General features: G+C 48.3%; 1 protein-coding gene across 2 annotated transcripts in view; it reads left to right on the forward strand.

The window, feature by feature from the left end:
• The window catches only part of GGT1 (gamma-glutamyltransferase 1), a 34,701-nt gene that overhangs the window by 16,719 nt on the left and 3,673 nt on the right, over nt 1-14,309 (forward strand). For both annotated transcript variants that reach the window (XM_083590250.1, XM_083590249.1), the window contains exons 5-12: nt 1,068-1,260; nt 4,130-4,287; nt 4,677-4,826; nt 6,171-6,307; nt 7,323-7,507; nt 12,328-12,455; nt 12,727-12,839; nt 13,477-13,590. In XM_083590250.1, the coding sequence (XP_083446376.1) occupies nt 1,068-1,260; nt 4,130-4,287; nt 4,677-4,826; nt 6,171-6,307; nt 7,323-7,507; nt 12,328-12,455; nt 12,727-12,839; nt 13,477-13,590 (1,178 nt within the window). The remainder of the gene's footprint in view (nt 1-1,067; nt 1,261-4,129; nt 4,288-4,676; nt 4,827-6,170; nt 6,308-7,322; nt 7,508-12,327; nt 12,456-12,726; nt 12,840-13,476; nt 13,591-14,309) is intronic.

The raw sequence follows: 14,309 nt of genomic DNA on the forward strand, positions 1-14,309 counted from the left end.
GAGATGCCTGAAGAACCTAATACTGTACACATTTAGCATTTTGCTAGCCTTGATTTAAATTGGTTCATAGGGTGCCCTTGTCTGGTTTGCATCCCACCAGGCCATACTCCATTGCCTGGGCTCTAACCTAATTAAGACATTCCAAACACTTTCTAGACTGGTGACTGGGAGCAGTCGCCGAGACCACATAACACCGGTCTTGAAAGACCTACATTGGTTCCCAGTACGTTTCAAAGCACAGTTCAAAGTGTTGGTGCTGGCCTTTAAAACCCTAAATGGCCTTGGCCCAGTATACCTGAAGGAGTGTCTCCACCCCCCATCATTCTGCCAGGACACTGAGGTTCAGCGCCAAGGACCTTCTGGCGGTTCCCTCGCTGTGAAAAGCAAAGTTGCAGTGAACCAGGCAGAGGGCCTTCTCGGTAGTGGCACCCGCCCTGTGGAATGCCCTCCCACCAGATGTCAAGGAAATAAACAACTATCTGACGTTTAGAAGGCAGCCCTGTTTAGGGAAGTTTCTAATGACTGATGTTTTAATGTATTTTTAATCTCTTGTTGGAAGCTGCCCAGAGTGGCTGGGGAAACCCAGCCAGATGGGCGGGGTAAAAATAGTACATCATCATCATCATCATCATCATCATCATTATTATTATTATTATTATTATTATTATTATTATTATTATTATATTTTGGCCTCCTTAAAGAGGTCTGCAGGAGTACCCCCGAGTCCTTTTATGAAGGCTAATCTTTACCAGCCCCCTGAATGCCACTCAGAAGTTTCCTGGGGTCCCCAGCACTGACCCAAGGGCCCTGACTGCCTTCTTCTTCTCCTCTTATGAGCCAGCAATTTAGGGGAGCCCATCATGGCCCACAGGTGCCCCTCTCCTCACCTCACCTCCTTCTCCCTGAGGTGCAAAGAGGGAGTTGTGCGCAGCCCTTTGAATGTGGGCTGCCCTGAGGCAAAGCTTCCCCAAAGGTCCCTGCCCCTCAGATACTGGAATTTTGATCTGCTTGCTCTCTGCTCTCCAATTATGGTGTATTGATCTGCTTGCTCTGTCTGCCCGTTCCAGGAGGGTTGTCCATTGCAATTCCGGGAGAGATCCGTGGCTATGAAATGGCTCACAAACGGCACGGCAAGCTGGCGTGGAAGGAGCTGTTTCTGCCCAGCATCGAACTGGCACGGAAGGGTTTCCCGGTTGGGAAAGGCCTGGCAGGAGCCCTGGCGTATAGAAAGGAAGCGGTTGAGAGCAACCCGTCCATGTGGTAGGTTTGAGGGGTAAGGCACTCTGTGCATAGCTGTCAACTTACAGATTTGAAAATAAGGGACCAGCAGCCAAAATAAGGGATTTTCGGAGCACAGGTGTGTTCAACCTCTGAGCCCCTCCGAGCCAAAGGCAGAAAGCCCAGCCAGCAGCCAAACAAAGCCTCAAGCAGTGGTTCCCACAGTGCAGCAACCCAGCAAAGGGATGCAGCAAGGAGAACCACTGTCACCTCTCCGCTGGGAAGCGCTGAGCAAAGGCGAGTCCCCAGGCAACGCGGCCAATTTGATCAGCACAAGGCATGCAAGCTCCACCCCCAGTCGTTCTTAGACTCCTTATTGGGTGAACAACGCAGCCAAGCAACACATTTGGAGCCTCCCTCCTCCCTGGCCAGCAGGGAGGTAGGGAGAGGAGCTGCTTCCTTTGAAACCCGGGAAATTTAAGGGACATCATCAATAAGGGACAGCAGCGGGACACAGCACTGGGATAAGGGACTTTCTCGCCAAATAAGGGACGGTTGACAGCTATGACTCTGTGGCACAGAGAGGTCAACAGCGCAGTGGGAGCTCAACTGAGGGAGCAGTGATGGGGTTGGCTTCCTCACAGGGAGATCAGAGCCAAAGGAGGCCACCAAAACTTCGGCAAACCTTTTAGCCGTACTTTGGCTGGAATTTGGCACGGCTGCCAAGTGCCTGATGAAATGACTTCAGGGGCCAGATCTGCTCCACAGGCTGCCAGCTCTCTCTGTTTCTCATTTAGGTCGTCACAGTTGTTCATTCCAGTTTAATAAACCCCACAGAAAACAACCCTTGAAGAGATGTAGCCTCTCAACAAAGCATGTCTCATGTTTTATGGTGGTCTCCTTATTGGGTCCTCGCTGCGAGATCACATTCATCCGGTGCTATACCAGCTGCACTGGCTCCCGGTGGAGTACAGGATCAGGTTTAAGGTGCTGGTTTTAACCTTTAAAGCCCTATACGGCCTAGGACCCTCGTACCTACGGGACCGCCTCTCCTGGTATGTCCCACAGAGAAACTTACGGTCTGCAAATAAAAACATCCTGAAGGTCCCAGGCCACAGAGAGGTTAGGCTGGCCTCAACTAGAGCCAGGGGTTTCTCGGCTGCGGCTCTGGTGGAACGCTCTGTCACAAGAGACTAGGGCCCTGCGGGACTTGACATCTTTCCGCAGGGCCTGCAAGACAGAGCTGTTCCACCAGGCCTTTGGTCAGGGCGCAGCCTGACTCCCTCCTCTGGCAATCTGCACAGAATTTTGCTTAACGGTTGCCATCAATTTGATTTTAATTAATTTTTATAATGAAATGTTTTTATAATGTTGGATTATTTGATTGTTGTTAGCCGCCCTCAGCCCGGCTTCGGCTGGGGAGGGCGGGATATAAATAAGAAAGGGTGAAGGTACACCAGCCTTACCCAGTCTGATGCATTCCAAATATTTTGGACTACAAGTCCCATCAGTCCCAGCATAATATGGCTGCCCTGGTTGGGGCGGATGGAAGTTTTAGTTCAAAACATCTGAAGGCTACCAGGCTGGTGGAGGATGTCCTGCAAGTCTCCCCATCCACTATAGACCCTGGAAGGTGACCCACGGTGCTGTCTTCTGCCTCAACATGCTTTCATTGACAGGGTTCCCCAAACCTGAGTCTCTAGCTGTTTTCGGACTACAATTCCCATCATCCCTGACCATGGTCCCGCTAGCCAGGGATGATGGGAATTGTAGTCCAAAGACATCTGGAGACCCAAGTTTGAGAAACACTGATCTAAGAGGTTACAGTGCTGCCATGTGAGCTAGCTGGGAGCGCCCAGGGTTGGGGTGCCCTGAAAAGTACCTTCAGATCCAGCACCCAAGCACCTATGTGGCCAGCTCTCCTTTTTTTAAAGTTTTTTTTATACTTTTCAAATTTATACATTTCATTCATTTTACAATCCATTTAACATTTCAAAATTTGTCTTCCTTCCCCCTCTTTCTGCGCTTCCTCACATTTATTTTGTAATATCTTCTGCATATCCAAGTTCATTTAACTTGCTCATTTATTCATCTACTGTAAATATATACTCTTATAAAGCTGCAGGTTATTACAATAATCCTGCTAATGTTTTTATCTGTTTACAATTTATCTTTAAATACTCAATAAACCATTTCCGTTCTTTTATTAAAAAGTTTGTTATCTTGATTTCTTATTCTTCTGGTAAGTTTCGCCATTTTTGCATATTCTGTAAGTTTTTGTATCCTTTCTTCCTTTCCTGCGACTTCTGCTTCTTTCCACTTTGGGGCAAGTAACATTCTGGCTGCTGTAGTAGCATACATCAATAAATTTCTATACAATTTAGGTAGTTCTGTCCCTATAATTCCCAAAAGAAAAGCTTCTGGGTTTTTTGTTTTTTTATAAAAGTTATTCTGAACATCCTTTTCAGTTCATTATATATCATTTCTCAGTAAGCTTTAACCTTACTACAAGACATAGCTGTCAACTTACAGATTTGAAAATAAGGGACCAGCAGCCTCGAAAATAAGGGATCAGCAGCCAAAATAAGGGATCAACAATTACTTTGATAAAATACATATTTTGTTGCGTGCAAATGGCTTTAGATACCTATTAGGTCCATAAATTACCATATAGCATATATTCACACAAAAAAACAGCAACAATTTGTTGTTGACAAAGGACAGCTGGACATAGAAAGGGCCCAATTACCTTCAGTAGCTTATTTAAGGGACATCATCAATAAGGGACAGCAGCGGGACATGGAGCTGGGATAAGGGACTGTCCCGCCAAATAAGGGACGCTTGACAGCTATGCTACAAGACCACCATGTGGCCAATTCTCCTTGTCTTTCCTCTCCCTCTCCCCCACCAGTGCAGTCTTCTGCAAAGACGGGAAAGTTCTCCAGGAGAATGAGATTCTCACCCTCCCCAACCTGGCCCGCACCTACGAGATCTTAGCCGAGGAAGGTCCAGATGCATTTTATACTGGGAGCTTAGCTCAGCAAATTATAGCCGACATCGCAGCAGCAGGTGAGAAATCTGGATGTGGCAGAGGGCTTATGTAGGAAAGGTCCACTGCCATTTCTAAACCCCATGAAAAGCTCACTGGCAGCTTGGCAGTCCTATGGACTAGCCACCTCTCCTTTATACACACCAATTGGTTTTGCCACCCATGGCAGGAGTGTAGCCTTTAAAATCCATGCCAAGGCATCCTGGGAGCTCTGGTTCAGTCCAGATCACAGGAGCCAACTCCTTGGGTCTGAGATTCCTTTGCCCCACCCAAAAGTTGATGGGCATTGCTGTTCAAATGGCATGCGTGCCCCGTGTCCAGTTGTCAATTATGTGGGGCGGGGCTTATCTGGCTGGGTCCCCCAAATATTTTATTCAATTGGGACCCCTGTCCCCATCTTCTCTTCCAGGAGGGAACATCACTCTGGACGACTTGAGAGACTACACACCGATTCTAGATGAAAATCCTTTAAAGGTCCACATAGGAGAGCTCACCATGTTTGCACCCAATGCCCCCTTTAGTGGTGCTGTGCTGGCCCTGGCGCTCAACATCATGAAAGGTAAGCTTTCTCCATCTCTTTAGGCATGAGAGGCTTAAAAATGCCTACTTGTTTGTCATATTTATATCCCACCTTTCCTCCCCAAGGAGCTGAAGGTGGCATACATGGTTCTCCCACCCACCCCATCTCAAATTAATCTCCTCAACAACCCTGTGAGGTAGGCTAGTGTCAGATGCTGATGGTGGTTGCTCGTGAGTCACCAGGCAGGACTCCAACCTGTCTTTTACAGGTTTTTGTTAAGTTGTGGGTGAACATATCAGACAACACAGCGATTCTTCAAACAGCTCTTGTTTATTCACAGGCCAGAACAGAACTGAACTGAAGGGTTCAGTCAGCCTGCTTATATAGAGTTCCAGTACAACGTAACTGTAACAATTTTCTAAAACTATCCAATCACTGAATGTCACTTTCGATCCCTTATTTGCATAACTATCTACAGTATCCGCCTGCTGGCCCAGGGTGAGAACTTCAGTACATAACAGTTTTATTGTGCAAACTATTTACAGCGCAGATCTACAAAGTTCATGTCCGTCTCAGTCACTTGCAGAATCCGGGAGTGGCCCCTTCCGCTTCTCCCCGAACATAAGAACTTCGGCACCCCAAGCCTCCTCCTCCCCTCCTTGCGTTTCACCCCTCTGCGCAAGCTGGGTGACGGAAGTGGCGTGCGTCTCTCCTGGCCAGCCAGCCGGGCAAGGTGAGGCGCTGGGCCTCTCAGCAGCATCCTCGAGCCTTTTCCTCACTTGGCTGGCTCCTTCCCTCTCTTCTCCACTGGAGGTATGGCTTTTCCCACCGCTGGAAGAGGAACTGCTCCTCAGGATTTTCGGAGGCTCTCTATATTGCAACGGCCCCCCTGCCTCTCTCCCCTGTTCCGATGGCAGTCCCCTGACAGCTAGGTTTGCCCAAGGTCGCCCAGAGAACTGCACGTGGCCAAGTGAGGATATGCTGACTGGCTGCCATGCCCCCTCCCTCAAGGACTCTCTCCCCAACACCCCAACTGTTAGGTTGTGGGTGAACATATCAGACGACACAGCGATTCTTCAAACAGCTCTTGTTTATTCACAGGCCAGAACAGAACTGAACTGAAGAGCTCAGCCAGCCTGCTTATATAGAGCTCCAGTACAACGTAACTGTAACAATTTCCTAAAACTATCCAATCACTGAACGTCACTTTCGATCCCTTATTTGCATAACTATCTACAGTATCCCCCTGCTGGCCCAGGGTGAGAACTTCAGTACATAACACCAACACTCCCAGTTTGGCTCAAATTGTGCCCTTGCCAGCTTCAGCTGTGGCAGGAGCTCTGCTCACCTGTCTGATGCCCAACCTTTGCTTCTCTCTGGCAGAATTTAATTTCGCCCGCAGCGACGTGGAGACTCTGGAGAAAAAGGTCTTGACTTACCACCGCATCGTTGAGGCCTTCCGCTTTGCTTACGCCAAGAGGACTTTACTGGGGGACCCTGCGTTTGTCAACATTGCCGGGGTAAGTCCATCGCTGTTCTGTAATATCCGAGGAATAAATGGGCTTATTTAGCTCAGTGGCAGAGGGCTAGCTTTCAATCGTTTTGCCTGTTGGGATGTGAATCAAAGCTAGGAGAGGATATATTTATGAGCTGTTATCCTTCCTTCCTCACGTTTGTGAGTTCAGCGTCGTGCCATCCCTTTACAGCTTAAAACAGAAAGCTTAGATAGGCTAGTTTCAGCCAATACAGGCTGCTTTGAGGCAGACTGGATTCTCCTGTTATTTCCCTCTTTCCTCACCCTTAGAACAATAACCACACAAACAAGTCTTGTTAAAAAACACACACATTTACTCACTCAGAATACTTGCTGAAAAGTAACTGGCACAGCAGCTTTGTTCAGGCGGGCTTAAAGCGGTTGATTACAAAGACATACTTAAGTCTAGCTGATGGGTAGGCAAACTAAGGCTTGGGGGCCGGATCTGGCCCAATTGCCTTCTAAATCCAGCCCGTGGACGGTCCGGGAATCAGTGTGTTTTTACATGAGTAGAATGTGTCCTTTCATTTAAAATGCATCTCTGGGTTATTTGTGGGGCATAGGAATTTGTTCATTTCCCCCCAAAATATAGTCCGGCCCCCCACAAGGTCTGAGGGACAGTGGACCGGCCCCCTGCTGAAAAAGTTTGCTGACCCCTGGTCTAGCTTAAAACGTGGTCTGAGTTTGGAGCTCTGACTGAGTGGGCATTCTCACATTGCTGGCATGGTGGGGAAAGATGGAAAGAGCGGTTGTGCCCAGGCAGGTAGGAGAAAATAAAGATATGCCCTCCCCATGTCAGGAGGGCACAGTGGGAGTGTCTCTCACAGAATTCTCTTCAGCGAACTTACAGGAAAACTCTGCGAGCTTCAGCTCCTATCATGTGCCCATCTAGCAAAACATGAATGGTTGGTTTGACTGGATTTTAAATATCCCACAATGCCAAGTCAGGTCCCGATTTGGCGATAACCGCCACTGCCTTTGCTTTCTCTCCTTCCATCCAGATCATCGAAAACATAACCTCGGAGCACTTTTCGAAGAAGCTGTGGGCCAAAATCACTGATGAGACCCATGAAGTCAGCTACTACGAGCCAGAATATTACACTCCGGACGACTCTGGGACATCCCATATCTCTGTGGTGTCCGCAGATGGGAGCGCTGTGGCTGCCACCAGCACCATCAACCAATAGTAGGAGCTCTGAGCATTGCTTCCCGTGTAGGGGACTCTGCCAATGGTGACTGGGATGGGAACTTGCAGTGGAGAATTGGCTTCTGCTGAAATGGGCTGTGGGGGAAGGATTAATTCAGAGGAGCCTGGATAGCTCAGCTGGGTAGACCATGGTGCTGATGATGCGAAGGTTGCAGGTTTGATTCCCGTATGGGACAGCTGAATATTCCTGCATTGCAAGGGGGTCGGACTAGATGATTCTCTATGTCCCTTCCAACTCTATAATTCTGTGATTCTATGACAGTCTTTGATGGATTACACTGCTTTCCCAGGGTACACACAGACGCTCACCATAGGATCCAAGGGAAACAAAGCTGTTTCTGTCTGGATATGGACTGAACTAGATCTAAATCAGTGGTTCCCAAATTCCCCACCGATCCCCAAAAACCACTTAGCATTGCTGAGGGCCTTGGCGGACCACATAATGATTTTTCTGCCTGCTATTGTAATAATAGAATCATAGAATTGTAGCGTTGGAAGGGTTATCTATGAATGACAGCTAAAGATTCCCTAGCAGATGGGCCATCCAACCTTTGTTTCAAAACAATGTGTTGTCCTAGATACTGCACAATTTAAAATTGCACCTTAATTGCTTCTTTTATTTCTCGTACAGTGTATTTTGTTGTATTCTGCATAATACAGTAAGAGAAGCAATTAAAACACTGTTAAAAAATCAATATAAATATTTAGTGCAATGGATTCAGGGCCATCTCCTGCCTTCATCCACAAATCCACACACAACTTGAATGAAGCTTGTGGACTCCTGCAAACCCCTGATCTAGTTAATCCACATTATCCAGAAAAACCTCAATCTGATATGTACCTTAGACAATGATACAGTATGGAGACTGGCCCTATATTGTCCTGGAGAAGGTTTTTTTTTCCCTCAGCAAAGAGTTGTCCACTGCCTCCTTTAGGCTAGAATTGGCTGTCACTGCAGCCAGGGCTGGATTTAGGTTTGATGAGGCCCTAAGCTACTGAAGGTAATGGGACCCTTTATACGTCCAGCTGTCCTTTGTCAACAACAAATTGCTGCTGTTTTTTGTGTTGAATATATGCTACATGGTAATTTATGGACCTAACAAGTCCATACACAACACAAAACACTGTTGCTGTATGTAGGTTTTATTTTATTTGTTTTTTTATCTTATATTTTGGAAATGTACATCCAATTTTTTTCCCTTTAATTTTTTGGGGGGCTCCCAAGTGAATGGGGCCCGAAGCTATAGTTTGATTAGGTTATACGTAAATCCTTAAGGAAATCAGCCCTGAGTGCTCACTGGAAGGACAGATCCTGAAGCTGAGGCTCCAATACTTTGGCCACCTCATGAGAAGAGAAGACTCCCTGGAAAGATGGAGGGCACAAGGAGAAGGGGACGACAGAGGACGAGATGGTTGGACAGTGTTCTCGAAGCTACCAGCATGAGTTTGACCAAACTGCGGGAGGCAGTGGAAGACAGAAGTGCCTGGCGTGCTCTGGTCCATGGGGTCACAAAGAGTCAGACACGACTAAACAACAACAAAATCCGGCACTGACTGCAGCTCCATGTCTGGGAGAAAATACTTCACCTGGAAGAATTCTGATCTTCACAGAATTGTTAAAGACGCAGGAGCTCTCTTTGGGTCAGGAGCAGTGAGGAGGAGAACTGGTCCCCTTACTGGGACCAGAAGACCCTTTGGGTCCCACCCCTTCCAACTGTTACAATTCCACGATTCTATGGTTTTGGAGGAAAATCTTGCCCGTTACATCTTTCACCAACAGCAGTTGCAGATGGAACATTTTCCACATGGTGTCAGCACTGGGTTATATTGGTGGTGGAGAAATCAAACCCAACCTAACCCAGCCAAACAAACACAAACCATTTGTACTTTCCTGAAGAATCAGACCCTCTAGGTACTCGGATCAAAGCCAGGTTTCTCTCCCCTCTCTGCAAACCTGCTTCCAAGGACAGAGGCGCTTCTGTTCATTTTGTAAAACTTATCACGGGCTCTTGAGTGTTTGCAGGTGCTCATAGGAGCCTCTTTTTCTAAGCATCCAATCCTTTCCCATGCAGGAGGAATGTTTGTAGCACACAAAACAGGAAGCATCCAATGATGTAAAGAAGAGGAAGAAGGAATAGTTTATCTTAGAGATGCTGGAAAGGATGAATGTTTACAGACTCTCAAAGTGTCTCTATTTTCCAGGGACAGTCGCAGATTTACAGAAGCCGTTCCGGTTTCTGATTTAATCCCAGAATGTCCAGCTTTCCCTTAGGCCATCCCTATTTTAATCAGATAAATGTTGGAGGGTATGGTAGGCCGTCCCTATTTTTATTGGTCATGGAGTTATGTGACCCCCAAGCTAAGGACCTAAGTAACTATACAACCTTTAGAAGACCTCTGAAGGCAGCCCCGTACAGTGGTACTTGGTTTATGAACTTAATCCGTTCCAGAAGTCCGTTCTTAAACCAAAGCGTTCTTAAACCAAAGCGTGCTTTCCCATAGCAGTGGGTGACTCAATTTACAAATGGAACACACTCAACAGGAAGTGACACACGTTCTGCTTCCAAGGCAAAGTTCACAAACCTAAACACCTACTTCCAGGTTTGCAGCGTTCTTAATCCAAGTTGTTCATAAACTAAGCTGTACTTAAACCAAGGTACCACTGTATAGTGAAGTTTTTTTAATATTTTATGTTTTATTATATTTTATATGTGTTGGAAGCTGCCCAGTGTGGCTGGGGCAACCCAGTCAGATGAGCGGGGTATAAATAATAAAATTCTTATTATGGAATAGGACGTCCCTATTTTCATTGGAGAAATCAGTATAACCTGATAACGAACGTTAAACTTTCCCAGCATTTCTGAGATACTAATGTCTTCCTTTTCATATACATATACATATACATATACATATACATATATATATATATATATATATATATATATATATATATATATATGTATATATATATATATGTATATATATATATTGTCAGAGCTGCCCGAGATCCCAGCTCACAAAGGACCAATGCCGCTTCGTTGTTAAGTACGAAAGTCTTTATTGAAGTTCAGTTTCACTTCCACAGCCGCAGTGTGCAGCTCTACGTCTCAAACTCTAGACCGCTGAAGCTCCGTCTGAATCTCCTCCCCCCCCCAGACACCAGTTTAAGACTCTAGCCTTGCTCCACCTCTTCCTCTGCTCTTTCCTCCTCTGGTTCCGCCTGTCCGTCGGGGTCTCGCCCTTTCTAGACTCTTCTGACGCTGATTCCCCTGAGTCTTCCCCCTCTCTCCGGCGGGCTTTAGGAGCTGGTTCCCAATCCGGGTCTCCTGCTGTCCCTCGCGCCTGTACATTTGAACTTGGCGCGTGCGCCCAGCCGGCAACTTTCCTCCTGACCGTTTCACTGCTGCTGTCACTGCTTCCCCCTTCGGGGAGGCTAGCTGCAACTGACCTCCCCTCCGTTCCCCCACTCTCCGATGGAGGCGTGGTCAGCCCTGACTCATCTTCTCTCCCCGCTGGAGGAGACGCTGGTCCTGACACATGTGACTCTTCCCCCCCACTACGCTCTGGTGGGGAAACTGGTCCTGATCCCCCGCTGCTGCTTTGGGGGTCCCCGCTGGCTCCTTGTTTCTGGTGCGTCCCCCCTGGGACCCCCCTTGCCCTGACCATCGGCGCCCCCTTCTGGGAATCTTCTGATTCGCTGGAGAAGCTCATGGAATCTCTCGGGTCACTGTCATACTCCCCTACGCTGCCCTCGGATTCTTCCCCTTCGCTCTCCATTTCCTCTCTCCCCTGTGCTCCTGCTCCCGAGCCCCTGACATACATATATATATATATATATATATATATATATATATATATATATGAGCCTTAGCTTTGGACTTACATTCGTAACTACAAAAGGATGGGAGCAAGAGCTGTTTTTAAGGCCCAGGCATGAACGGTAGCTAAGGAGTCCTCCTTGCCATGGGCTGTTCCTCCATCATCTAGAGCAGTGGTTCCCAAATTGTGTAATGCTGCTCCCTGGGGTGGGGGGTGAATACCTGGGGAGAGGGACTAAGAGGCAAGAGGGCAGCAGTGGAGTGCAGGAGGGTAGGGGGCACAGGGGATGAGTTTATGGAACCAAAGGGACAGTGGCCTGAAAAGGTTTGGGAAGCACCATCCTACAGGTTTGGTGACTCTGCCAAAGAGCCCAGAGGAGGGACCAGACGCAGGCCCGGTTCCCTGGCACATGGACCTCTTTGGCGCATGGGCTGCTCAGAAGCACACATTTTGTGCGCAGGTGTCCCAAACTGCTGTGTGTGAGGTGGTGATGCTGGTAAGGTAAAAAGGACCCCATGGCGGTTAAGTCCAGTCACAGGTGACTATGGGGTTGCGGCACTCATCTCGCTTTTAGGCCAAGGGAGCCGGCTTTGTCCACAGACAGCTTTCCGGGTCATGTGGCCAGCATGACTAAACCGCTTCTGGTGCAACAGAACACTGTGATGGAAACCAGAGCACAGAGAAACACTGTTTACCTTCCCGCCGCAGTGGTACCTATTTAACTACTTGCACTGGCATGCTTTTGAACTGCTAGGTTGGCAAAAGCTGAGGCAGAGCAAAGGGAGCTCACCCCGTCGCGCAGATTCGAACCGCCGAATTTCTGATCGGCAAGCCCAAGAGGCTCAGTGGTTTAGACCACATGTGTCTCTTTAGGCTCTCCTTGGCCACAAGCTTCTGTCTGAGGTAGCTCTCTTTCTGGAGCCCATGTTTCCTGCTTCCACCACCAGTGGACATGACGTTGTCTTTCTTGTCCGGCTCAGCTTTGGCTCAGACGTCCTTTCTCCGGTGAGCGGCATCCTGTTCAATGACGAGATGGATGACTTCAGCTCCCCACACATCGTCAACGGCTTTGGGGTCCACCCGTCTGTGGCGAACTTCATTGCCCCAGGTAAGGCCTCTGGGGTGTCTCTCTTGGGGGTTTTGCATTCTGGCCAACTCTCGAGGCAAGAGCTTGGCTGGTGGTCCTGCCCAAGGGGCAGGCTGCTTCCTCTCTGCCTCCCCTCTTCCTTGGCTGAAGGACACTGCAAACCCCCTCTGGCCCACACCAGCACCGAGTCTCCTCCACCTCCACCTTTCCTGCTAAAGTCTGGTGGGTAAGTGGGCTTTTTAGCAAGGCCGAGGCCTGGGAATGCCCATCTAACTGCTCACCTCCCTGACAGGGAAGCGTCCTTTTTCTTCCATGTGTCCGTCTATCCTAGTGGATAAGGAGAACAAGGTCCAGATGGTGGTCGGTGCTTCTGGAGGAACAAAGATCACCACAGCGACAGCAATGGTTGGTTGTTGGTGGGCTGAGGAGAAGCCAAACAGGTTTAGGAGCAAGGGGAGGACCCTGGGCGGTCCATCGCAGCCACAAGGCCTGCAGCAGAGGAGACCCTGCTCCCCCAGAACTATGGATGAGAGGAAGAAGAGGCCTAGTCTGGAAGCCAAGGGGATTAAGACATGGGGTGGTGGTGGGGTCATGTCTCTCATGATGGTGCAAGGCATTAGCGATTAAAATCACCTCTCCTTCTAGCTCTGTGGGAGGGCTCTGTGAAGGCTCAATTGCCTTAGGGTAGAGTCAGCATGAGTAGGACGTCAGGTTAGGAGTTGGTGAGGTCCCAGTTCCAGCCCCCAGCTGCCCATGAAGTTCTCTGAGTGGCTTGGGGGCCAGTCCCCCTCAAGGGAGAAGGTGGTGCACCATTTTGAGCTCTTTTGAGTAAAAGAAAATGGAGGGTGGGAAAGGAAATAGCCTGGTTGGCCTGGTTGGGGCCATCTTGAAGTGCCTTTGCTGGGCGTGTTGTGGAGGTGGATGAGGGGAGGGTCTCCCACACAGGGCAGAGAGCTGCTTTGAGTCCACATTCTAGGAACGGTTGTGCGTTTGCGTGTCTTCGTGCTCTACATCGGGTGCCTTGTTTTTTCTCCTCATCCAGACCATTCTCCGCTCCCTCTGGTTTGGCTACAACATTAAGGAGGCGGTGGAGGAGCCTCGCATCCATAACCAGCTCTTCCCTTCCCTCACCGTCCTAGAGAATGAGGTGGAGCAGGTCGGTCTGCCTGGCAGAGGGGAAGGGTGGGAATGAAGAACTGAGAACATCAGGTCTGCTCAGGAAGCTGCCTTGGGCCATTGAGTCCAGCCACTGGGGTTCATCCAGCTCAGCACTGTCCACACTGATAGGCAGCACCGGTTTCAGACAGGAGATAGTCTCAGCCCTTACCTGGAGATGCTGCAACGGCAGATTGAAATTGGAACCTTCTGCATTCAAAGCAGCTGCTACGACGGCCCTTGCCTGCTTCTGCTTTCAGGGCTGACCAGATATTGCTCGCTTTAAGAAAATTCACAGACTATAGCAGTGTAGTTGCAGGTTTAAGGTAGGAGGTAAAGGTTGCCATTCGACGCCCCAATTCTGGCCTGCCCATTTGCCGGCGTGCATTTGCTCACACCATGCACAGTGAATGAACAGTATAGAGGTGGCCACCATCTTAGATGATTCTAGGTTTTTTCGAGAGGCCATGGAACCTCCATAGGCCAAGGCACTCTACCGTTACCAGATGCCCAGGAAGATGGGTGCAGGGGAAGAGGCTATTCCACATGCACAAATATACAATTTTACTATGCATCTATATCTATATTGCTGGTTTTATTTTGATACATTATGTGTCTAAAACGTATAGACATAAAAGGTATCAAAATAAAATCAGCAATATATATATATATATAGTCTGATTTTATTGATATTTTAATTAATATTTTATTGTGTATTAT

Source organism: Podarcis filfolensis (genome assembly GCF_964270895.1).
Source record: "Podarcis filfolensis genome assembly, chromosome: 16".
NCBI lineage: Eukaryota > Metazoa > Chordata > Lepidosauria > Squamata > Lacertidae > Podarcis > Podarcis filfolensis.